The 27,468-nt window shown below is 35.6% G+C and overlaps 1 protein-coding gene across 4 annotated transcripts in view; it reads left to right on the top strand.

Annotated features, from left to right (window-relative positions):
• LOC139139790 (tetraspanin-18-like) overlaps nucleotides 1-25,675 on the top strand; it is a 25,920-nt gene extending 245 nt beyond the window's left edge. For 2 of the 4 annotated variants that reach the window (XM_070708715.1, XM_070708706.1), the window contains exons 2-9: nucleotides 7,368-7,487; nucleotides 15,426-15,623; nucleotides 17,452-17,526; nucleotides 18,455-18,559; nucleotides 18,803-18,925; nucleotides 20,354-20,545; nucleotides 21,871-21,986; nucleotides 23,165-25,675. In XM_070708715.1, the coding sequence (XP_070564816.1) occupies nucleotides 7,416-7,487; nucleotides 15,426-15,623; nucleotides 17,452-17,526; nucleotides 18,455-18,559; nucleotides 18,803-18,925; nucleotides 20,354-20,545; nucleotides 21,871-21,939 (834 nt within the window). In that variant the 5' untranslated portion in view covers nucleotides 7,368-7,415 and the 3' untranslated portion in view covers nucleotides 21,940-21,986; nucleotides 23,165-25,675. The remainder of the gene's footprint in view (nucleotides 1-7,367; nucleotides 7,488-15,425; nucleotides 15,624-17,451; nucleotides 17,527-18,454; nucleotides 18,560-18,802; nucleotides 18,926-20,353; nucleotides 20,546-21,870; nucleotides 21,987-23,164) is intronic. The other 2 variants (XM_070708733.1, XM_070708723.1) reach the window with 1 other exon arrangement.
• Nucleotides 25,676-27,468: the final 1,793 nt, after the last annotated feature.

The raw sequence follows: 27,468 nt of genomic DNA, 5'->3' as shown, positions 1-27,468 counted from the left end.
ATGTGGTGCTCGTTGGTGATATCGTCTGCAGTGACAGCTCAGGTGTGGATTGTCATCTGTCAGTGAACTCGCCGTCGACGTCTTATGACAATATATCAACTGGAAATGATCGCTGCAGGTGCCACACGCCAAATGTGAATAGTTTAGAGACGCCGTCTGCTGAACTGTGACAGGGACTCCATACTTTATAACTGGTTGCAAGATCACCAGTCCGTGCACTTTGATCACATGCACATATACAATTTCGCGGCACGTTACCATACGGTTTCACTCGACACCGACGACAAAAATTCACATACAGACAAGTTCAATATTGACAGGCTTGACGCGGACGCCTCATGTTCACGCCTTTTATGTGTCAATTTGTGTAACATTTATGTGTAAAAAGGTACAAAAAATTTGGAGATCGAAAGCTCAATTTTCATAGTGAAAATCTGTCTCTGACGCGCGCACAGATACCAAAAGTACTGTTAACCACACAACCGGGCAACACAACTAATTCCCCGGGCACAATTCACGACAGAAGCCCTACCATTCATAACGGACTACTCTACTTTTACTACCGAGTGCAATACTGTTATCTGTAAACACAAAACCGACTCATGATCTTTACATACATAGCCAACAAGAGTAGTTTTACGGCGGATAGAGTGATACCGTATGGTTGCTTATTCGAGACTATATAATATGGCCGATTTCACTACATATATGTCGCCAGCGAATATCGTAGGTCAACAGTACTACAACCATAATTTCAGCATAATTTCGTCAACACACGTAACAATGGTGATGTTTGTGCACAATTAAATTTACTATCTTTAATTTCCAATCTAACCAAGTCAATTTTACTCTCGACCTTATTTTATGACGCATCTTACGTTGTGTGTCTGTAAATGATTTGAATAATTTTAAAAACTCGCCAATGGGCATGTGAGTGTAACATATTTATCTGTATATTGACATGTTATAAATACGGAACAATCCAAAATTTTGCCCATCAGACTAAAACCCCCTTACATAATTTCGAGGTTTTTAGCATAATTGCAATAATTAACTTGCACACTCCATTGACCACTTCCTTACGGTTAGGCACACAATCATAATGTAAATCCTTTTGTCAGGCTGGCTCAAGCACGTCATCAATGATGTAATTCAAGAGAATTGTTGAAAAGGTCTCCGCCCTTGCAGCTGACCTTTGGGGACACTTTGCCACGAACGTTTACAATGAAAAAGTATTGGTTTTATAATCCTAATCCGACGCCCAGCGCAAAGCGATCCGGCGGTGTTTGACCGCCAGTGTGTTTATACCCCCTCGAGTTTTGACACTGACAGTGTCCATGAAGAAGCAAGTCTTACAATAGATGCCGCAACGACAAAGCATTATTCGCACTGATCGATTGTTATTCGACTTTATCCTTGATGTAAATCGAGCTGTTGTCAGTCCTTTGTAAATTAATGCTACATTGTATTTAGACAGACACATGGTGCAGTGTCAAAATACATGTACTCTGCCCCAAGCGTTCTGTCTCTCTCTCTCTCTCTCTCTCTCTCTCTCTCTGTCTGTCTGTCTGTCTGTCTCTCTCTCTCTCTCTTCTCTCTCTCTCTCTCTCTCTCTCTCTCTCTCTCTCTCTTCTTTCTCTCGTGTATATGAGGAACAATAGTTTGAAGAACCTTTTAGCACAACAGTGGTATACTTGCAAATGTTTTGAGATCAGAGTTTTTAGCTCCGCTGTCAGCGAGGCGGAGCTTATCAAATAGGTTGATTTGCATGGTCGCCGTCCGTCAACAATTGCCTTCTCCTCTGAAACGCAAGTCCAATTGCTTTGAAATTTTATATGCAGTTCACTTGGGATGACCTCACTTAAGTTTGTTCAAATCGTGGTGAAAGTTGCATATTTGTATTTTTGGGGCATTTTTTGGTGTTTTTGGTAAAAAATCTTCTTCTCTGAAACCGCTTGTCCGATTGCTTTGAAATTTGATATGCAGTTTACTTAGGGTGACTTCAGTCAGATTTGTTCAAATCGTGGTGAAATTTGCGTATTTGTATTTTTAAGGCAATTTTTGTCATTTTTGGTAAAAAAATCTTTAAAAATCTTCTTCAAAACTACCAGTCAGATAGCTTTGATATTTGGTACATATGTCCCTAGGGATGATCTATTTCAGATTTGTTCAAATTGTGCAGAAATATGCAACTTTGCATTTTTAAGGCAATTTTTGCTATTTTTGGTCAAAAAATGTATTTCTCAAAAAGTACTGGTCTGATAGTTTTGAAATTCAGTATACAGGTTTCTATAGGTGAACTAAGTAATATATTGACAGGGTTTTCGCTAAGCGCCGGCCACCGGCCAGTTGGCCGGCTACTTGCACTGAACTGGCCGTCTACTTTTCCTCAAGCCATTACGATTATTTTGATTTTATACTCGTTCATGCCCATTGTAGGTAGATATTTGTCAATCCCTTGAGTAAAAAAGAGGTCAATTCGAAGTTGTTTCTAATGAAAAAATCGACGAACTTGCTGAGCAAATGGTCGTGACCGATCGAACATGGTCAAATATCCAGCGTTGCGTCACGTAACCTCAGTACGACGAAAGTACGTACGATGCTATGTACTCAACAGGACGCACGATGAGAAGGGGGCGTGACTATAGCGCATCCGGGACACACTTAGTAATTGTAATAATGACGTCAGCGTCACCAGTCACACTTTCCAAACGGATTCCATTATGGCGTCGTCGGCTAAGCGGACACGTCTTCAGGGAAGCTTGTGAAGTGGGGGTCCGCCGAAATGGCGGAAAATTGAAGATTTCTTTTTAAAAGGTAAGCTTTAAGCTTCGTTTGGAAGTTATGGACCTCTTTAGAAAGAATTTAGACCCGAGTTTCACTAATTTTTGTCGAAATAATTCATCGTTGGTCAACTGTGTGCAACGTTCAAGACCAAACAATCGAGAGATGGACGTTCATGTACGTGGGTTCGTTCGCTACGTTTTGTCAATTTTGTTGTACCTGAATTTTTATTTTGAATGTAGACTGCTATGGAGTATTGTTTGTATTAAGATGACAATTATTATTAATATGATTTCAGTCGACAAATAGCAATGCGCACAGTTTACGTCATAGGTTGAAACTTAACTGATGAGTGACGTCAGCGTACCCAGTTTCTGTTCGCCAGCTGATTGTAAACACGGAGATTGATATTTCTTTTGTACAATTGTTTTTCAGGATAAGTTTTCAAATGACAGCGTAAGTAATAATACCTTTAAAATTCGGTGTGCCACGGTCTAATGGGATTGTTGTTTAAGTTGCACGTACCTAGTACTTAAATTTAAAACTGTAACACTGCTTTTTCTTTGTAATAACTTTACTTAAATCCTTACACTAGTCTTGCTGCCTATATTAACTCCCAAAGTAACATACATGTTTTTTGTGTGCTGATTTACCTTACTTAGTTTGCTTCGCCAATCACAGTTACACTTGCATCATTTTTTCCCACTGCCTATCAAAACTTTAAAGTAAATATGGGTAATTTGCTCCTAGCTATTATTGTATGAGTAGACAAGTGGTGATCTTGATAATTATGTTAGCATTTCCAATGATTTGGATTCTTCATTTTCCTTTTTTTTTATCTCAGATGGGCATCGAGTTGTGACAAAACCGTTCAGCCAGACACTGGCATTGCATCATCATCATGTGAAGCCTCCTCATCTACATCTTCAGTGCCAAAGGACATACAGGCCATGGCTACTCGTACAAGTGATCTTGAATTTGATTAATCCTCTTTTTCCCCAAGTTGTAGTTATTTCCATGTTTTGTCTATGGAGCTTGGTAGAAAGAGGATTAAATTGTAACTGTAATAACATCATGCTACTAAATAAAAGGTTGAAACACTGAAATGAGTTGGTGTGAAGAATGATTAATAATGTGTTGGGTCAAAGGTCAACATGCCGTTCCCCCCCCCCCCACCCCCCGCCGCACGCAATTGGCCCCCTACTTTGCAGCTATGGCCTTCTACTTCAAATTTTAGTGAAACCCCTGATTGAATTTCTGATGAAATCTGTAATTTTGTATTTTTGGGGCATTTTCCATTTTTGGTCAAAAAATGTGTATTTCCAAAACTACTCATCTGATAGCTTTGCAAGTTTATACACGTTCCTACAGATCTCCTTAATGATATTTATTGAAATTATGATGAAATCTGCAATTTTGTAATTTTGGGCAAATTTTGCCATTTTGGTCAAAAAATGTGTTTCTCAAAAAGTGGTCTGAAAGCTTTGAAATTTGGTATACAGGTTTCTACAGATGAGCTAAGTAATATATATTGAATTTCTGATGAAATCTGTAATTTTGTATTTTGGGGCAATTTTAGACATTTTTGGTCAAAAATGTGTTTCTCAATAAGTACTAATCTGATAGCTTTGAAATTTGGTATACAGGTTTCTATAGATGAACTAAATGATATTTATTGAAATTATGATGAAATCTGCAATTTTGAATTTTTTGGGCAATTTTAGCCATTTTTGGTCAAAACATATGTTTCTCAAAAAGTACTGGTCTAACAGCTTTAAAATTTGGTATACAGGTTTCTATAGATGAACTAAATTTGATCTTTGAAATTATGATGAAATCTGCAATTTTTATTTTTGGGGCAATTGTTGCCATTTTTGGTCAGAAAATTTTATTCTCAAAAAACTACTCATCAGATAGCTTTGGTTGACATGTTCTTAGGGATGATCCACTGTGATATATTCAAAGTATGATGAAATCTTCAATTGTGTATTTTTGCAGCTATTTTTGCCACTTTTTTCTGGCCACTGCATTAAGCTATCAAAGATTTCCACCTCCTTCATCACATGTGTCAAAAATAGTTATTCTCTGTAAAACACAGCGGTCCTATATCGGCCGCTGGGTCGCTTGGTTTATTTTTCAAGACAATGTCAAAAAAAGCAAGGCCGACAATTTGCAAGCAATTGTGAGGCATGAAAAAAAACTTTTATACTTTTCAAAAAGGTCCTACCACAACTCCACTAATCATTAACAAAATGCATGCTAATTTAGTCAAGTGACTTCAGGAAATGAAGGCAAAATAGCAAGCATAATTACGTTATGTTTTTGTAGAATTTAACCTTGCAGGGGGGTCTTTCATTAATTACAGACCCACTATGAATGTTAATATGTCTTCAATTCTTTTACTACCGTTCGTATCACAATGAGGTCACTTTATCTGTGCACCCCACAGTGCCCCTCTGGAAAACCTGCATTGTTGTAAACAGTGAAGAAATCCACTTAGGACTCAACTGTAAAAATCACGCCTTTTGCCTATTGTCCAGTATTGAACTGCATTCAAGGCCAATTCTATGAATACAACACTATTTTCCGCATATGTGTTTGAATAAGGGCACTCTAAATTGCAAGGTTAGGCTATAAAACTGATTTTATCTGTATAACAACTCCCAGCTAAAGAGTTTTGTGTATCTCTCTCTCTCTCTCTCTCTCTCTCTCTCTCTCTCTAATTTTCTTGTTTCCATATATAATGGTAATCAACCGAAATGTCATATGAAATATTAAGGTGGAGACGCATGTTGCCAACCAGTTTTTTCAAAGCAATATTTCTCATCAAAGATGACAAGGGAACCACCTCATACTATATATTTTCAAAAAGCAGAGACTCTAAAGTTTAGTATGGTAGCAGTAATTTACTCAAAGGATGAAGTTGGTGTATATTTGAGGTAAAAAACCTCAATTTTGGTTAATGATAAAAATTTAAGTAAGAAATTTGACACTATTTTCTGAGACGTAATATTTCACATGGAAGAAGTGTATATGTAGAAAAAAAAGACTATTTTATTTGGCACTACCTATTCTCATTCTAAAATGGCAAGGGTTGAAAGCCTGGACTGACACTCAAAAGAGGGATTAAAATCATGTATAGCAAAATTAAAATGCCTCTTGTTCAAAAAGTAAGAACTTTATTGCCAAACAAAATAGTCATTTTGTTATGTAGCATTTAAAGAAATCATGTGAAAATTTCTGAAATTTGAACAAGCCAGGGTAGAGTTGGAATTTTGAAATTGAGAGGGAAAAGTAGCCAGGAAATCGGTTGATTTACATACATTTGCATAAATTAACACCTTTGTATCATGCAACTTACAACTGTTTAACCAGCTAAAAAGTGAACCCAACCAATATTTTAATCTTGGGTTAACAAATTAATCAAAATTGAATGAATATTTGCCAAAAAGTGATTTTTGGGCAAAATATGCTATGTTTGGTGTATCGCCCCTTAAAATTGCAATCTTGATTGGTTATGTCCACAGAAATGAACTAAATTGACCCCTTTCCATGGTGACTAATTTATGTTTGAAATAGCTATTTTCAATAACGTCCATTTAAGGTAGGTAGTGTTGTCTTGAACATTACAGTGTATTTTAGTGTCAGTGAGATAGAGCGAAAACTATGTCCATCTTTTTGTCACATTTCTATGGCAACCATTGAGAGACTAAAAATGGCCTTTTTCCCAAAAAATCGTGAGGGGATTGATGAAAGATATGAAAGTTAGTTGGATCATTGTGAAATAGCGATTCATGGTGTTTTGGTTCAAATAGAAGACAATAATATTTATGTAAGATGTTTCTATAGCAACCAGTATTGGGTTTATATTAAAGTCGAGTCATGCTTAAGTTAAAGGTATACTGTCACCTGTTCCAATTTTGCCACAGTTACCATGGAAAGAGAAAATCTAACCAATAACAGATTTTAAGCGGGTGGCCGCTTTTTAAAAACAGTGCCCTCACATGGATATTTTGAATACCAAGGAACGCCCCTTTGACCATATATTGGCATATTAAATGACAGGTGACTGTATACCTTTAAAATTCCAGTGATAATAATGTTTACGTTACAATGAATAGCTCATGGAGTAGATATTTTGCATGATCACAATGAATATTCATGGCATAAATTTTTCTTGTATCCAAATAACACTTTTCAAAAGCTATAAATAATTTTTAAAGATATTTGTGTCTGAAAGATCAAAAACTAAGACTCATAGTAATGACAATAAATAAACAAGAGAGATGACGTTTATAATAGTAACATGACTGACTTCAGTGTGGCAATGCTGACGGCAAAAGTTGAAGGGAGTAAAGCAAACTGGCCCAAAACAGGCTCTTATTGGCCCTAAACAAATCAAACTTTAACTGTGCAAAATCTGGGTCTACGATGTGATGTTGTGTTGTCAAAGTTCTCTGTAGGACAACCACTATTTTATAAATGCGAATTCTCTATTTAATTTTGCGAAGCACTCCCGTCAAATAATGTTCAAAGAACATACATGTATATTAACCTTCATGTATTGAACTTGTTATTTTCAGGTTTAATTTTCCAAACTTACCCGAAGGTTGAAGGGAAAGCAAAGAAAGATGGGTGAGAGCCTTGATGGTTGCGCACAATGCGCCAAGATACTTATGATTGTCTTCAATTTGATATTCTTTGTAAGTATGATAATGATAAACATCAGAGAGAGAGAGAGAGAGAGAGAGAGAGAGAGAGAGAGAGAGAGAGAGAGATGAATAGATAGAGAAATTTTTTTGAATATTATCTGTGCATGTATCAGTGTTTGAGCTGACTAATAATTTGAACAAACTCAACGGGAGAAAAAAAAAGTTTTGTTGAAAAAGGAAGGAGGAAATTGAACACATAATTGAACACAATCTAATCATTGTTTTTGTTCAGGTGGTATAAAAACTCTGCTCAGGATAAGTAGTTTTCTAAAACTACTTAGCAACCTTTCAGAAGCTTGTGCGCTCTGTATGACCATTCTACGGCACCTACTGTATTCATGTCTGAACCATTAAGCAAGCAAATGTTGCAGGGTAATGGCATGTACGTGCACAACTGGTTGTTAGCTGAACAGCTAGCTGTGACCTTTGACCTCAGTCATAAATTTACAAATGAACACATGCGATTTCATTGTCGACATTTGGCATAACTGTTTTGTTGTTTAATGTGCCTAAACATGTACAATGCTCCTTTATAGAATCTCCTACTGAAATCCAATAAAATTTAACATTTTTGTTCCCTTAATTGCCTTGATATGTTATTGTTAGTGCATTATTCCAAAGAGAGCGAGGCTGTAATTTTTAGTTCCTGCTTGCTTCGTATTTTGGTTGAAACCAGACAATGTTGCATAATTTGTTAACTTTACTTTACTTTACTTTATTTGATCACAGTGCAGGGCCTCAGCCCCTCGCACAGAGTTTACAAAGTTTACATTATTAAGTGAGCTGGTCCATAAACTGTTCCTAAGACATGAAGTACAAAACCTATTAAGTGGATTATGATTCAATTTTACATATCTACCAAAAAACATTTGAATAATGTACATATACATAAAATAATAGATTAGATTCTAGGTAAGTCTGGTAAAGTTTCTCTTCTCTTGAAAGCATTCAATAGATACAATGAAAGTTGAGAGACCTTGTCTTTGTTTTGCGATGACATGATTTCCACAAGCTTATTTCCATGTAAGTTAAATTTCCATTCCATTGGGAAATAAATGTTTCTAAAATCCTCGTAAAGTGGACACAGAAAAATAAAGTGAAATTCGTTTTCTACAGTTGTGATATTTTTAAACTCTTTACAATACATACAGATTCTCCGTTCTACTGGCAAATTAAGATGACGACCGATTTCTATATTAAGTTTGTGTGTGGAACAACGAAAATTTGCTAATATTCGTTTACGACTGTAGCTAAGGTAATCCAAATATTTTTCTGGCTCAAGCAAAGACTTGAACTCGCAATAAACACTAAGTCTTGAAGAATTTGTCAAACTATAATGCCACTCTTGTTTACAACAGTCATTTAGCCTTTGAGTGAAATTTATCAAGAAAATCTTGGCGTCACCAACTTGTTGTTCCAGCCAAACAATTCCAAAACCGTAACGAAAGAGGAGATTTTTAACGTGTGTAACCCATGTGATTCTACCAGCATCATCTAGTCGTTTTAACATAAGATAACATGCTTTCGGATATCTATGATTTCCCATTTCAAGTAACTTTAACCAGTATGAGATACATCTTTTGAAATAAATACAACATAATGGGAGTCTACCACATTCCCCAAGCACGGCCGAAGTATTTACACTGCTGTTTACGCCTGTCAAAAATCTACAGAACTGAACTTGTACACGCTCGATACTTTCTGAGTATTCGAAACCCCAGATCTCACTACCGTAACACAATACAGGAACAACAACTGCATCAAAAAGTTTAAAAGAATTCAATATCGACATCCCACCAAGCTTTTTAATAGTTAACTGTACTGAAAAAAGTGCTTTTAGCCCCTTTGCAACGAGATTTGACTTTGCAGGAGACCATGATAACCTTGATGAAAAAAGTAACCCTAAATAGTTATAATGTTTTACAGTATCAACCCGTTGCCCTGCGAAAAACCACTTTTCATATCTTCTAAGATACCCCCCGTTGCGAAATACAATAATTTTTGATTTGGATAGATTGACTTCCATTTCCCATTGTTTACAAAATTGCTCGAGTTGGTTTAATTTACGCTGTAAACTTATTGGCAAATCGGCAGAATCAGCAATATCATCGGCATACATTAAGATGCCAATTGTGGGAACATCCTCATTGACATAGATCCCACTAGACTGTACATTACACATATAGTTAGATAACTCATTGATGAATAATGAAAATAAAAGAGGACTTAGCATGCATCCTTGTCTCGTACCAATAGTGCATTTAAAGTAGTCAGTTAAGCCATCCTTACATTTCACACATGATTTAAGTTGTGAATACATTGATCGTAATAATTTCAAAATTTTACCATGAACACCATATGAGATTAATCTATGCCACAAGAGTTCATGATTGACACGATCGAAGGCTTTCGAAAAGTCTATAAAAACTACATAAAAACGGCCTCCTTTCAAAGATAAATATTTCTGTACTAGAGCTTGCAGGCAAAATATATTGTCAATTGTACAATAACCTTTTCTAAATCCTGCTTGAGACTCTACAATTACATTATTTTCCATGGTCCAATCTACTAATCTTTGATTCAAAATTTTAGTAAAAATCTTACTACAAACTGATAATAAAGAAATACCTCTATAATTATTAACATCATGCAAAGACCCTTTTTAGCTCCGCTGTGTCAGCGACGCGGAGCTTATCAAATAGGTTGATTTTCCGTCGTCGTCCGTCGTCGTCCGTCGTCCGTCGTCCGTCGTCGTCGTCGTCGTCGTCGTCCGTCAACAATTGCCTTCTCCTCTGAAACTGCAAGTCCAATTGCTTTGAAATTTTATATGCAGTTCACTTGGGGTGACCACACTTAAGTTTGTTCAAATCGTGGTGAAATTTGCATATTTGTATTTTTGGGGCAATTTTTGGTGTTTTTGGTAAAAAAATCTTCTTCTCTGAAACCGCTTGTCCGATTGCTTTGAAATTTGATATGCAGTTTACTTAGGGTGACTTCAGTCAGATTTGTTCAAATTGTGGTGAAATTTGCATATTTGTATTTTTAAGGCAATTTTTGTCATTTTTGGTAAAAAAATCTTTAAAAATCTTCTTCTTCAAAACTACCTGTCAGATAGCTTTGATATTTGGTACATATGTCCCTAGGGATGATCTATTTCAGATTTGTTCAAATTGTGCAGAAATATGCAAATTTGCATTTTTAAGGCAATTTTTGCCATTTTTGGTCAAAAAATGTATTTCTCAAAAAGTACTGGTCTAATAGTTTTGAAATTTGGTATACACGTTTCTATAGATGAACTGAGTAATATATATTGAATTTCTGATGAAATCTAAAATTTTGTATTTTTGGGGCAGTTTTCGCCATTTTTGGTCAAAAAATGTGTATTTCCAAAACTATTTATCTGATAACTTTGAAATTTGGTATACAGGTTCCTACAGATAAACTACATGATATTTATTGAAATTGTGATGAAATCTGCAATTTTGTATTTTTGGGGCAATTTTTGCCATTTTTGGTCAAAAAATGTGTATTTCCAAAACTACTCATCTGATAGCTTTGCAATTTGGTATACAGGTTTTTACAGATCACCTTAATGACATTTGTTGAAATTATGATGAAATCTGCAATTTTGTAATTTTGGGGCAATTTTTGCCATTTTTGGTCAAAACGTGTATTTCCAAAACTACTCATCCGATAGCTTTGAAATTTGGTATACAGGTTTCTAAAGATGAACTAAATGATATTTATTAAAAAATAATGATGAAATCTGCAATTTTGAATTTTTGGGGCAATTTTTCCCATTTTTGGTCAAAAAATGTGTTTCTCAAAAAAGTACTGGTCTAACAGCTTTGAAATTTGGTATACAGGTTTCTATAGATGAAGTTGTGAACTAAATTTGATCTCTTGAAATTATGATGAAATCTGCAATTTCATTTTTTGGGGCAATTGTTGCCATCTTTGGTCAGAAAATTTTATTCTCAAAAAGCTACTCATCAGATAGCTTTGGTTGACATGTTCTAAGGGATGATCCGATGTGATATATTCAAAGTATGATGAAATCTTCAATTGTGTATTTTTGCAGCTTATTTTAGCCACTTTTTTCTGGCCTCTGCATTGAGCTATCAAAGATTTCCACCTTCCTAATCAACATGTGTAAAAAATACTTATTCTCTACATAAACACAGCGGAGCTATATCGGCGCTAGGTCGCTTGTTTATGTAAAGGAAAGATAATTCCCTTGCACCATTCTTCTGGATATTGCCCAGCTTCCAAAATGGCGTTAAAAAGCTTACATAAGTGCGGTGAAATAATATCATTTGCAGCTTTGAAAATTTCAGCAACAAATCCATCTGGACCTGCAGCTTTCATATTCTTAAAACTATTTATGGCCTTACGTACTTCCTGTTCCGAAACGACTTGGTTTACAGAACGTGGACAATTATCATTACATAAATCACAAAAGGAATCATGCTCACTAATCTTACGTTTAACATTTGTATTGAATTTACATCCTTTATAATATTACCCTCACAATTCAATAACTCCTGAAAATACTTAAACCATTCGGAAGGTGAGATATTTGCTTGTAAAGCACCATTTGTAGTACCACGTAGTTTTTTAACAACTTGCCAAAAATTCTTCAGGTCATTACATGAGGAAATTAAACGCTGCTTTTGACAATTCTGATAAGCTTTCAGTTTATCTCTGCAGAGGTTCTTAAACTGATTTCTTACAGCTTTGTAATTAACCAGATCAGCAATGTTGTTTGAACGCCGAAATTTACATAGCAATTTAAATGTTTCATTCTTCATTCGTGCACATTCTTCATCCCACCATGCATTACTTTGTTTGTAATTTCTATTATTGTTGACACCTCCAACTGTAGTTTTCAAAGTTTCACAGGCTTGGCCAATAACATTCTCAAATAACTTCAGAGCTTCATTAACATGCAAAAGAGATACTTCTGTACTGAAAGCAGAAAACATTCCTTGGCTTTTCTCATCTAGTAATTTGGAACGCAAGGTGTCAGTATATTCAGAGTTCCATTGATATTTAAAGTAAGGTGATGCGATAACCTCTCCCTAACAGGGATATTCTGTAGTGCATCAATTTGAAAGGAGAATTTACAACATATTGGAAAATGATCAGAAAGATCAAGACTGTCAACTTTAAAGTTTACAATGTTTACAAATAAGCGACTGGAAGCAACAATGTAATCAACCGTACTCGTGCCCTGATTTGCAACGCATGTAATTCACCATTTGTATCGCCATCAAAGCGGCCATTTAAAATATGTAAATTAAACTTACAACATAAGTCAAGAAAGGTTCTACCAAAATTATTAATGACATCATCTTTTGAATTTCTAGGTGTGTCAAAGTTAATATCATCTACATCAAATGGAAGAAACGAATCCACGTCGCTGTCTTTAACTATGAAATCTTCTAAATTACCGGTACGAGCATTGAAGTCTCCTGCTAGTACCAAATCACAATTATCAAACTGACTAAAAATTTCAACAATACGATTTTCTAAACGAATTATCCCGTTTGGCTCTCCAGTATTATACAACGAAGAACCTTCTGGCGATACATACACTATGCCAACAATAACATCCCGTACATGATTGAAAGCTTCTTTTTTGAACAAAAGAAATATACCATCTTCAACATGACGAATTCTATTAACATAACAAAGTAAAGACGATTTTACAAAGACTGTGACCCCACCTGAAAATTTACCAACATTTGATTTACGTAATCTACATGTAGAGAAAGACTGATAACCAGGCAAAAAGGAATCAAAGTCAGAGGATGATGTTGCAAAGGTTTCACAAATCCCAACTACATCGAATTTGTTAACTGAAGGGTATTGAAGTGTCAAACACTGTGCTTAGTCCTGTAGATTCACAATTATCGTTTGCCAGATTGGTGAAAGCTCTATTAGTTGTATCTTCTAGCATTTGATATCAGTGAGACAATTGAAATTAAATGCAAATTATGGAAAAATGCTTACTGAAGTGTCACAACAGAACGTTTTTCAAACGTTGGAGATGGATGCATAAGTAGGATTTTAAAGACTAAATCATTTTTGAGTAGCATTACTCATGTATGGCTGCCACAAATATACGTGTAAACACCTTAATTAATGAACTGCATCCACCACCAATGATTAAAAAAGTGAATTTAGGATAATAACTTGAATCAACAACATCTTTTCGTATATTGGATGATGATTTTGCAGTTGAGCTATGTGTACTTCCTTGAAATAGAATGTATAGTATTAGTTTTTAATTAATTGGAATTTGGGATTGAGGAAGAACGTCCTGCATGTGTGTATAACATACACTCATCCATACATTCATACATCAGTTGAAACAGAGTGACTATGATTCATAGCAGATTATTGGATCCTGTGACCTGAAAATATGACTCTGCCCTATGTTTGTCACAATCTGCAAACAAGAACTGAGAAGTGCGATACATGACAGATTTATTGAACCAGCTAGGCTATTCAGCTGTCCCTGCATGATGTCAATTAGGTCAACAAGAGGGGTGGAAGTGTTGTTTGAGGTCAAGGTTCAATTTCGAAAGGCATATTCCTAACCATTGCAAGGAGTATATGATCATCATGAATATTGCTTTCATAATTGAGGGACACATGGCTGTATCAAAAATATGTGTGTCCAATCTCCCTTCAGGACTGCATGCAGTTGTGGTTCCTTCAGTCTCTAGGCTATAAAAGTTGACAAAAATGTAAAGCAGCATGTTGTGTTGATATGATTATAGAATTGATTTTCTCTCTTCAACATTTGATACAACTCAGAATAAAAAAAAGGAAGTTTCACTTCCAAATTTTTTGTGTTTCTAAATGCACTGATGTCTAATAATAAACACTGCAATTATTGTGACCTGTGACATAAGATATGATCAACAAAGTATAAATCTTATATCGAAGGGTCGTCAGTGACTTCTGTGAGAAGATAGACTGAAGTTTTGCTGTCATACAACAAACCAATATTGTATTGGTAAAGAATAGTAATGGTTATCCAAAAAGAAATTATAATGTACCTTTATGAATTCTGAACATAAGCTTTGTTAATACTATTGGCATTAACCCTTTGAGTGCTGTAATTTTTTTCACACCAAAATTTTAGTGCAATATTTTACCAATTTTTGTTAATTTTTCTGTAATTGTTGTTATAATTTTAGACTAAATGGACAGCACATTTCATTGGCTACAGTTTTCTACCAAAATTTTCACAAAAATCTGAAAAAAATTGACAGGGTAGAGTTTATAAAGGCAACAAAAATTGACTTTGGCGCTCAAACGGTTAATAGAACGATAGTTATAGTAGTGCAAATTTCATTGAGACTTTTACCTCTTTCTGACCTCTTTATAACACTGAGTCACATCTAAGTCATAATTCAAGATACTTTGAATAACTATGTCACATGCTAGTGGGTCAAACAGCATGATATCGAGATGCATTATGGTGATCTCACAAATACTTTTAACGCAAATGTAATCGCCGTTATATGGCCATAAATTATGTTTGTTCATGGAACTAGCTGAACTCATTCATCTTTTCATTTTATAAGCATTTCTGGGATTAATTCCTGTACAAACTAAAACTCCACCTGACTTCTATAATTTTATGTGTTCTACCGGTAGAAATCCGACATTTTGAAAATGTGTTGAACACCTTAGACTATGACTCATGTAATTTGGCAAAATTGTACTAGGTTACACATATATGATATTTTAACCCAATATTACAGATTCATAATTGAAATAGTTATATTTATTCTCCTTCTTAAGAATATTATTGTACCTTATTAGCATATTAATAAACTTAATTAGCATATTATACACCTCATTTACATATTGTAACAGCTGAAATGATGTTGACATATATTTCATCCACAGCTTATTGGAGCAGCATTCCTCGGTGTTGGAATATGGACAATCACAGATTTCTACAAGCCTGATATCTTGGCCATCATGGACAACCCTGCGGTCACGAATGGGGCGTACATCCTTATCGCTGTTGGCGGGTTTATTTTTATCCTTGCTGGTCTGGGCTGTTGCGGGGCCTGCTGTCAGAACAAGTGTATGCTGATTCTGGTTAGTCCTAAACTAAGTTAAGTTATTGCCCCCTCAAAAGTGCCATATGTTTAAACCATAATTGTTTTCTGTTACATAACATACCCTATTGACAAATGGTTTAGTCCAATCGTATTGTGTAATTTAGCAATGTTAGACAGTAGTGTGGTTCAGTGGACCCAACACAATGAACTCAGTCCTTAGTCGAGAGAAATTTCAAGATTATCTTTTGAATGGATTAATAATAATAAGCTGCAGCTGTTGCATAACTAGAAGATAAATTGCTTATGAATTTTGTATAATGTTGAGAATTTGGAAAATAATTTAATTTGCAATTTTGAAATATGTATTTGCAGCAATTTAAATGAACAGCTTCCGTATTGGTTAAAATAGAAATGGCAATTCCAAGTAACAATGTAATTATTCTTCCTTAGCATATATAGCTATAACTCCAATCCATTTCCACTGTTATTGTTCTGCTTGAAAAAAAGTTTCTTTTTTTACTTCCAAAATTATGTTGATATGCATTAATTAATTAATTAATTAATTACAATCAACAATACAGTGTTATGTGTGTGTGTGTGTGTGTGTGTGTGTGTGTGTGTGTGTGTGTGTGTGTGTAATGCCCAGTACTGTATGTTATCATTTACAGCTGCATTTTAGTCCAGAGACTGACATTCAGTTGTCAACAAAACATTCATATTGAATACAGAGTGTGTTTTTACAAGATTCACACTTTGTTTTTCAACATGAAAATTTACTAGTTTTCCAGAACAAAAAATAATGACATTTTCATCTAAAGGTAGAGATAATTGTGCATTAGAGGACTGGTGAATGTGACTTTATACAGGATTAGAGTTAGAGTTTCCAGGAAATTTTGATTAAATTTTGTGCATAGCTCAGTTAAAAAGAAATGAATTACAAGGGCCTAATGAAATGCTCAGTTGTAGAAAGACTCCACAAAATATTTCTGCCCATAAGAAAACTCTGGGTCTAATATGTTGACTCAGCATTTCTTGTTGTTTATACCACAGTCCCTCTACGTGATAGAGGGACCTTGTTTATACATTAAATTCACATCCTTGAGTAGCTTGGTAACGGCTACATTTAATCATAGATGTTGATAAACTCACAAAAGGATAATCTAAAAGTATATGAAGGAAAGAAATGACTTTTCTGTAAACTTTACTGATCATACCCACGTCGCTAACTTTTTTCCTTTTCCTGCCAAGTTCATGCAATGTATATCACCATAAGGTCAAGTTGGTCAACTTAGTGAAGCCCAAAACATGTCCCATGTTGCATTTTGACAAAGACTGGAATATTTGAAGGCTCCTGAAGATAAGGATATTGTAAACGGAATTATTGCTGACTAACACGTGCTATGTCTGTATATAATTGCCAAGTAGATAAAAATTCTAATAGATTTCCCGGGGATGTAGAAATAGCCGGCAGCTGGTAAAAACAACCTGCTGTCAGCTCAAATTTGCTCAATGCTGGCTGTGAAAATTTAGTTTTTCTTAAAAATCAGGACATTTTGCACAGACTTAATGTGCCCATACACTACTTGAAACCACCTGTACTTTTATTTTTGCCACCTGTAACCAAAATTTTCTACATCCCTTGGCTCAATACTGCTTTTTACTGAATCAACAGATGAGGAAGGGATATAATTGCCTGGCAGGATGAGGCTGAATAATAGTATTTCTCAACTGTCCATCAGTTGAAACATGCAAATCCTGTCGTTTAGGGTTTTATAAATCGTTCGATTAATTTCCTTGTTGTGCTGATCATAGTCTGAGATGCTTGATGCCAGAGATCTGATTCATTTATTTGATTTATTTTTCAGTATTTTATCATCCTCTTGGTCGTCTTAATTATCCAAATTGCTGCATTTGCTGTCGTCCTTGCTTTCAAAGGCACGGTAAGAGAATTTTTAGCTCATATTATGGTCACAAATGCGAAGTATCGTTGTACTGATGTCAGTGTGTCTGTCTGTCTGTCTGTCTGTGAGCGTGATGTCTTAAGAGTGGTTGTGTGATTGGAATCGAATCAAGTATGTAGATTCTTTGGTAATGGCGAGAGTGAATTAATTTTGGAATGAGGAATGCTGATTTGCATAATTACTTGTCCTGAACTGGGATATTCTTAGTGATTTGTTGTGTAATTCTGTGGTTTAGTGCCAGAATTAGCATGTGTCACATATTATTGATACAGCTAAAGTCTCTAAGCTCACAGGCTTTCAGTATGTGCATTGAAGTAAGTCTGTAAACACGATCCACTGAAATTCAGTTTTCGACAACAGTTATCGCTCATATTTCACACATGTAGGTATTGCATTGAAAAGTTTCAACACTCCAGATACACCCTTCAAAAAGCTATGACCCAGAGACTAGTCAGTATCTGGTACAACAGATCAACAATCTCTTGTCAATAGACAATTTAGAGCTTGCAGTGACTTAGAATTTTCAATGGTTCTACTCTGGAATAAATAGGACGCACTGTGTTCTCTGCAGACTCATTGCCCAAGAGATGATCAAATCATGTGATGTCGGTATATACAAACAAATCCACGTGTACAAACACATATAGAAATACATGTACTTTTTATGCTCATTTATGCACTTGGTTGTGTTTGTCGCGTGGTCCCAGTTTGAATTACGGGTTGAACCCGTTTGAATTCCGGGTTTAACCTGTTGACAATTCAGAATTGTCATTTCACAATCAAAACTTTTGATGAATATATAGTATGTGTATTTGCTTGCTTTTGCAACCAGTTCTGTTTCTGTTGATCATAACTTTACATTCTTTTTGAGTTTCACAAAACTATATATACTCAATACTTTTTCTAGGTTGACTCTTACCTTCGAAGTGAAATGCAAGATAGTATGGACAGATACCAAGATATTGACGCCACAGACACTTACAGCACGGCTTGGAACGCTGCTCAGATATTTGTAAGTCTATCATGTTTTTAGCTGTAGTGCACTTATGAATTAGGTAGTCACAAATTTTCTGTATCTTCTCTCCCTGGTGTGCTTTTAGCAAATTTCATATTAATCTTTTTAATGGAATTGTTAGAACCAACTTTATCAGAAATCAGAAAAATTAGAAATCGTAGGATAAAAATTACAAAATAGAAGTATTTAAATCTAAAATTGTATTTTTACTTGGATATGTTAATTGCTGTCACTTTACAGCTTGGATGTTGTGGCATTGACAACTATACAGACTGGCAAGGCACTGATTGGCATTCTGACCAAACTCCCACACCAGTCGGTGGTACCACTGTTACATTGGATTATCCGCTGTCATGTTGTTATGTGAGTACACTTCATGCATGCACATCTCATCTCAGCCCAAAACAGTGGGTTTCTAACCAGAGTTTGTACATTAACGTAGTATGCGCCTCGAAAGTGAACGACTTAAACTTTTGCTCAAACTTTCCTTAAGGAATCATTCAACCATTCTCTTTCAAAACCAAGAATAAAAATCCGGGGTCATCATGCAAATTTTGGTACTAGAGAAACAAATTACCCAAGATTTACTGATATTAGAAATTCAAAATGGCCGCCATCCCTGTGCTAACTCTAGGGAGAAAAATAAAATTTTCGAAATTCCAAAAACTTTTTCGTACACTAAGAGCTTCAAAATGAACCCCAACAAGTGGTAGATCAGAAAAGAATTATAAAAGTTTGAGTCTGACTGTCTGTCCCTGAGGTACAATGTACACTCTACCTTAACCCTTTCACCCCCAGTTCCCTATATACAGGTCCAACTTTACCATAGAAAACAATGGGTTTGGACCAAACCATGGTGGTGAAAGGGTTAAACACACTAACAAATGCAGCACAAATCATATGTTGTGGATCTTGTAAAAACCCTCAAGCAATACTTGTCCAATTTCTGTTTTTTCATCCAAGAACCATTTAGTTGCTACACAAGGCATGGCAGTGTGTAGAAACACTCTGCACAGCAACTTCTGCCTTACTAATAAGGCATGGCGTTCATTTGCAGTTGCAGTGTGGCAAAATTGCCGATAAAAACAGCCAGTCATGTAGCAACTCTGAAAGTACATGTATGCTTCTCAAGGACAGCTAGTGGGACTCTCAAGCTTCTACAATATTATTTTGGCCTACCACTTGTGGGTGCTTATTTTCAAGCTTATGGAGTAAATTAAGTTTTCACTGGCTTATTTTAATGAAAATCAGGAATTCTGTTTTTCCCCTGTAGGGGCAATGCAGAGAAGACAACCATTTTGAATTTTAGATATCAGTAAATATTGGGTAATTTGATTTTCTAGTATCAAAATTTGCATGGTGACCCCAGATTTAATATTATTCTTAATTTTGAAAGTGAAAGGTTGAAAGTTTGCTTAAGGAAAGTTTACGCAAAAGTTTACATCTTTCATTTTCAAGGCGTGAGCTACTTTTGTGTATAGATATATCTTTTGAAAAATCCAAATGACACATTCTGTGTTATTTTGAAACTTGAATTTGTGCGGTAATACTTTTAGAAATGTAGTAAGTACAAAATAGATATTCAACTATTGAATTTACTTAAAAAGAAATGTTTTTCAGGTACAAAAAGACATTATTATCAACTCTTTCATTTACTATAATTTACAGATAGTGTTGCAGAGAAAGTTAAGATTAAATATTGTAGATAATACAAACTGTTGACTGGCAAAAGTGACAGTATGACCTTTTGCCTTTGAACTTATGACCTTTCACTTTCACCTTTGACCCCAGGTTGAGGATCCGTCCAACATCATAAATGGTGATAGACCTGAACCAGCAAACACTACAGCATGTATTGGTTACAACGTAGCCGTCCCCAACGAGTTCATGTATGATGTGGGATGCTACACAAGTCTGAAAGACTTCTTCATGGACAACATCTTATATGTCGGTGCTGTAGGGCTTGGCATTGCTTTCATTGAGGTAAGTCATATTCTGTGGTATATGCAATACAACGTCAGAAAACACGTTAAAAATTGAAAGCGTTTTTGACAGTTTTGTAATCATTGAATAAAATGGTCCATGTTTTCTGGAAACATTTCTGTTTGAGATCATGTGTTTCAGTGAAAAGAACTTAACAGATACACAGACAGCCTAAAATCATATAGAAATGGATTTTTATTTCATAGCAAACATCTGTCATGATGAAATATATAGAAAAAAGGACTTTACAGTAATCCTATGTCTGTATTAGAATGGAAATAGTTTGTTAATTTTGTTCTTTATAGCACACCAAAAACAGGTAATATAAAATTTCACTGAAACCGTTTGGAGGAAACCATAAGATTCAAGGTGGGGGGTGTCATCAGAGTTTGGCTGAACAAATCTTAAAAACAATGACTGAATATGTTGTAGGAATTGTGAGATTTACTTTACAGTGGAATATTATCTGAAAGCACTGGGGGCAAGTTAGGCAAAGTGCATAATTCTACTTTGTGGAGAACTGGGTTTGTAACTCACAGATGTCTCTATGTTAACGCCCTGTAAGCTGTATCTTTTTACATTTTATGTACCATGAAAATACCAGCCAATGTATGGAGAATGGTTTTTGCTTCCTGTTATTAGCTATATTGTCTTTGAAAATATAGCTATTTCAATCCTTGATGATGGACTTAGTTAATGAAATTCCAGCTCTTATGCGTGTATTTGTGCCCGCCATAGTTGTGTTGCAACTCAAAAATTGTTTACCGTTGTTAAAAATTTTATCTTTCCCCACATAGAGATAACACAGGGATGGCAGCCATTTTGAATTTCAAATATCACTAATATTGGATAATTCGTTCTGGAGACCTAAAATTTCCATGGTGACCTCAGATTTTTATTTCTCATTTTGAAAGAGAATGGTTCAAAATTTACTTGAGGAAATTTAAGTTTGAGCAAAAGTTTAAATCTTTCATTTTTAAATCGCAAACTACCTGAACCCTGTAAAATATTGTTTTTACTACCACTATATGTAGTAAAATTGTCATCTTAAATGTGTTGTGAATATATATACAGGAGCTCATCAAAATTTTACGGAACCCAAGGTGTTTAGTAATTTAGTATTATGCTAGAAATTTCAGGTGTTCAAGGTAGTTATAGGGTTTCAGAGTTCAAAAAATTTTGAAATGTAGAGGCCGTAATTTGCTCATAATGTCAAATTTGTAATAAAAATCCTTAACTGATATATTTGTCAATCTTTTATTATCGCATGTACCTTTCTCTGCTTGTTAAACTCTCTGCTAACTCTCCACTCTTGCACAAAACAGATCCTTGGATTAGTGTTTTCCATGTGTATCTTCCTTGAACTCAAAAAGAAGGATAGTGCGGTGGCGTAGCAGGATCTCACTTCAACTCTCAAACTATCCATTTTCCTCTTTAAAGGGTTGGTGTGTACTTTTACTCCTGGACAATGAAACAGCAAAACCTGTGCCAACCCAAACTCGTGTTAAATGAGAATTTCTCGTCCCTGTACATGTAGGCATGTTCTGTCTTCCACCACAGAACTACTCACAAAGTATAGGTATATGGACTGAGGGCACATAGCCAGGAATTGACACCGTGAAATTTTGTCCATTAATTGTCAATGTAAATGAACTGGATTGTTCAATCTCTACAAAATAAAACATAACTTTTCAGTAAAAGTTTACAGAGTGCCCTACAAAATGATTGGAGTTAGTTATTTCTTAATTTTAAAACAGCTCCCAAACTAGAAGCTTATGAAAAAGTAATCAGTCACAGCAGGTATAGGGCAGTCACACTGACATTATATGATAGTTTACCCTTTCTGAAGCGTTATAAGATTGAAAAACAAAGGTGGTGCATGAAAAATGAACCAAATGAAATTCAAAATTGAATATCAAACACTGCAACACTGCTACTGTTTGCAATTGTGAATTATTTGGTTCATGCAGGTTTTGCTGTGTCATATAGCCATTCTTTTCTTAACCTGTTCACCCCCAATTCCCTGTGAGCAGGTCCACAATCACCACTGATAACAATAGATTTGGACCCGACCATTGGTGGTGAAAGGGTTAAGCATTGCACTCAATATGCATCATCAAAGATTTTCTCCGTTATACTTGTCCCATATTTTCACATCTCCATTTCAAACCTATATCTCATGCATGCATTGTTGTTCTTATGTATTCATTTCCATATAGGATAATCTCTCATTCCATCTGATTTCATATCTTGTTGCCTGCCTGCTTTCATCTGTGTTCGATAATAACGTAGCAAGGATACAGCAGGAATATTCTAACCCCATTGCACAGCGTTCAATGACTTGTATATATACCAAGTTTTTCAACATTTAATGGCCTTATAGGTCCCTGAAGTCAAAAGATAGGATATTTCAGTTTTCTGTGTAGTGTACTAACAAATAGTTCTCTAACATCTTGAAGTCGTGTCCCTATTTCCTCAATTACTTACCCTTAGAATTCAGAATTACATCATAATTTATATTGACCTAGAAGGTCAAGAATGTTGCATGCTGGTAGAAGACCAACCAGCTTTTTCCCTCTTCAGTATATTTAACTTCCTGTTTTCTGTTTCCTATCTCAGATCATGGGCCTCATTCTCTCTTGCTGTATTTACCGGGCCTTGAAGAAAAACGAAGAAGTTGTGTAGTCTTGGAACAAGCGATATAATCCTTGTCACACAGGAGAGATATTAAAGATAAGAGTTTCTAAGGTCAGATCTGGTATTTAATGACCAGGGCAAAATATGTGTCCTTTACCATTCATGTTATATTTCAAATGCATTGCCATTTTGGTGGTTATTATGGCAGCCTTTGCCCAAACCGGATAATTTCATTACAGTAGACCATTATTGTTACTCCTACATGACCATACTTGCTGGTATTTTTTGTGTGAGAAAAAATGCCAAACTTTGTTTTTATGAAAATCACAATAGTAACTCAAATGAAAAGTAAAGGTAACCAGTCAAGGTGACCAGTCACTGCAAATTAGCATATGTCCATATATGGTAAAAGAGGTGTGTCAGCAATGTTTACACATAGAACATCATTAGCACTCTGCAATAATGGTGGCACATTTGTTTTTATGTGGCAACCCACTAGAAAATCAGTGATTGACAACTACAGATGAAGATGATACCTTAGGTCATTGTGAGTTTGCATATGTCCATATATGGTAAAAGGCATGTCAGCCATGTTTACTCATAGAACATCATTAGCACTCTACAATAATGGAGACACATTTGTTTTTATGTGGCTACCCACTTGAAAATGAGTGATTGACTACTACAGTTGAAGATGATGCCTGAGGGTAGATACCCTGATGTGAGTATGAATGGCTTGTAACAGCTTTCTATCGCAAACTGATGGATCAATATCGATGAAAAATACCAAGATGTAAGGTCATGTAGGGGTCATAAAAGTTATCAAGTGAGAGAAACGTTTCAGTTAATTTTTTGAATGATGTGCACTACTTAGCCTAATTTTGACAAAAAATTACTTAACACATCTTGGTACTCTAATTATTTAGCTCATGTGGAATAGTGTGTACATGTTAGTGAATAGCTTGTACATGTTAGAATAATTCCATTAACCCTTTGAGCGCCAAAGTGAGTTTTTACCGCCTTGAAAAAATATACCCAAGTCAATTTTATTTTCAGAATTTTGCCAAAATTTTGAAAAAAACACTGTAACGCTGAAATTTGATGTTCATTTGGTTTAAAATTGTCAAAAAAATTACAGAAAAATATCAAAAAAATTTGTAAGCTGTTGCATGACAATTTTGGAGGGAAAAATCACAGCCACTCAAAGGGTTAATGTAATCCTTTCATCATCATGAGTTGGTCCCAAACCCATGGTCATCAATGGTGATTGTGGACCTGTGTACAGGGAATTTGTGGTGAACAGGTTACAACCCATTCACTGCCAAAACCTTGTCATTCCTATTGTTTTCAATAAGAATGGATGATTCTATTAAACAGGTCATTGAAGATTGAAAGTTAATTACATGATAAATCACACAATTTTTCACTTTTCCTGATTTACAATGTCAAAGGGTGAATTTTTTAAAAATCGGAATTTTTCAATATTACATTGTGTTTTCATCTCTGGACTTAAAATTTTTCAAAATATAAGTTTTCAATTGGCTTGGGATGTTGTATTTACAATGAAATTTTACTCCCCTCAAGCCCATACAAAGGATCTATCTAAAATTTTGTGTACATATAGTTACAACACTTAGAGATGTTTTTCTGTATATGCTGTTACACATGTTTTTTGATGTTTCTCTGTGTATATACATTGACAGTCTTACCATGGAGCCATTTTAAAAGAAGGATATTAAGTAATTTGAAAACTTCCTTTACAAAAGTTGAACACATTTATTGCCTCTTTATTTCTTGCTGTGTGAATATTCCAAAGCATTGGGTTCATTGAAGACGAGAAAAAAACCAAGAGCAATTTTGGTAAATATTGGAAGCAGCCTTAAGATGGACTTTTCACTATAGTTGAATATGCAGGATAAATGTTCCACGTTTAAAATACTTTGAATGTCCTACAATCTTGAGGGGTGTTTAACAAAGATTGAACAACTGTAGTTCACTGCGAACATGGTGATGATGTGTAAAACAAAGTAGTGTCGGATTTCCAACTGTGGTGGCGCACTACCAATGGCGCGACATCTTGGCTTATCCGTTCTCTTACTGTTGGCTCAATCACTGACCCTGAATGAGGTTCATCAGTGCACTACAACAGCTGTGTATGTAAAATATCATCAACTGCTCAGATTTCTACCTTGTTTGCAAACCATCCACACTACCAAAAATGTAATCTATCAAAATCTTCATTTCTCAAGAGAGAAAACCTGTTGTGTGTGAACTTTTTCAACAATTTTGTGTGATATGCAATTTCACAGCCATAAGAATATATATGTTACTTCCATGTATACCATGATAATGAGTAGGGATGCAAGATTTATTCATGACAATGAACTTCTAAACCCTGTGAGTTGGAATATTTATCAATGATAAAGTATTTATATTTGCATCTGACTGTATTACTATTTTCTGAGGGAAAAATAAAGTTTCTTCTTTTGACAAGCTATTGTCAAAGTTTTCCTTTCATAGCTGTTTTTTCCTAGACTGAACAAACCTGAATAAGCAAGCACTGAGCTGGGGAAAAGTGAAATCAGCTTATGAAATAGCGCCTTCAATTCTAGTAAATATTGCTGCCTTTGTTTTCGCCAGACTATCTCATTACGTCTTCCATATGCCCATCAGCACTGCAATTTTTCAAACTGTGCCGACAGAAAATGATCACCTGAAGGGAAACATAAGAATTTACATACGCAACACGATTACTGAATTACTGACAAAACGTTTTTTGGGCAAGTTAGTTGATTATCGCCATTTACTGAGAGGACCGGGGGGGGGGGGGGGAGAGAATCGGGAGGATTTGACGTTGAGGGCGTCAACTTAGGTAGGAATCGCCAGTTATCTGAATAAGACTAGGAGAACATCTTATGAGATCCACGAATATTTCTAAAAATGTATGAGTTGAGCAAACGATTTAAGAAATGAGAACGAAGCCACTTGTTTCTGGACCAGACAAATTATACAGCCGACGAGCGGAAACTCCCAGATTGCAAATCATATTTTGCCGAACGATTGGACAATTTTCAGGAAAAATTTTCTTCAGCTAATTGTACTCTTATATTGATAATATTACAGTTGAGAACACTTTGTGTGCATTTTTACTCATCAATGTCAGTAAAATTATTCTCTAAAAACCGTTGGGCATGAAAATAAATCGTCTTTAGAGTATTTCAGAATGTATGGCTGTGCTTGATGGATTCCGGGCAGATTCCACTCGGCAAGTGTATTGCGTGTGTCCTAGCTTATGGTACATCACCACAGCAACAGAGGTCGGTCGTTACCCCCTTTTCATGCATAGAAGGCACATGGTATAGAACACCGCCGAGATGTCGTGTCTACAACCTGATGACCCGGTGCACTGCAATTCCAACTTGTTTACTGTGAAAAAACAGTATATTCGAAATCCGCTGAGAATGTAGGTCTTCTTGCCCAATTACGGCACTATGTAATTAGTTTGCCGGGCTGCAAAAATTGGGTCAGAGGTTATCACCAAAAATACAAAAGGATAGTTTTTCGTCCTAGGCGAAAAGAAATTGTCTTTGCCAGACAACTGGACGCCTGTATACTTGATTGAACCCGTATACGAAGTTGCCACAATACGGGGTACAAAAGCAAAGTTCGTAAATACGTTTATTTGACATACCATCAGCTACGGAAACACCGTCTCAAATTTTTAATTCAAGAAGGTTCTTGACTTCGGCGTGGTGCAATGTCCGATCTCTTATCTCTGTAGCTGTTTACGTCACAAATTCGTGTTTACGTACATTTACCGATAGCCTTTTGGCGTTGCTGGTACTGTTTTTTGCGGAATTCCGTTTTGCAATACCAAAACACGCCAGCGACACACTCTTGTTTTTACAGAGAGCGGAAATCTGGAATAAATATTTCAGGGAGATCAGTTTCTGTTTTTGACTTGCTTCTGGTTATGAATCGAATATCCAAGATGGAATTTTTTTCTCACGAGCGATTTACTGTGGTGATTTTTGTAAATTCATTTCCTACGCCGAAAAAAATAGTCTCGACAAATCCATGACCTTTTGCTTTTCACAAGGCACACCAGATACGCAGATATATGCAGTACTCACGTATTGGGAGGGGGAGGGGGAGGGGAGGGGAGATTGCTACAGACTACAATGAAGGATAGATTATGAAAAAAATCATTGTAAGCAGAGGATAAGTAACCCTCAACACGTCTGTAAAGTCAAACCGCGCAGACTTTGCGCTTAGAGGTATAGTCG

Source organism: Ptychodera flava, chromosome 1, assembly GCF_041260155.1.
Source record: "Ptychodera flava strain L36383 chromosome 1, AS_Pfla_20210202, whole genome shotgun sequence".
Lineage (NCBI taxonomy): Eukaryota > Metazoa > Hemichordata > Enteropneusta > Ptychoderidae > Ptychodera > Ptychodera flava.
The sequence above is the reverse complement of the archived record's forward strand: the minus strand, read 5'-3'. Positions and strand labels throughout refer to the sequence as shown.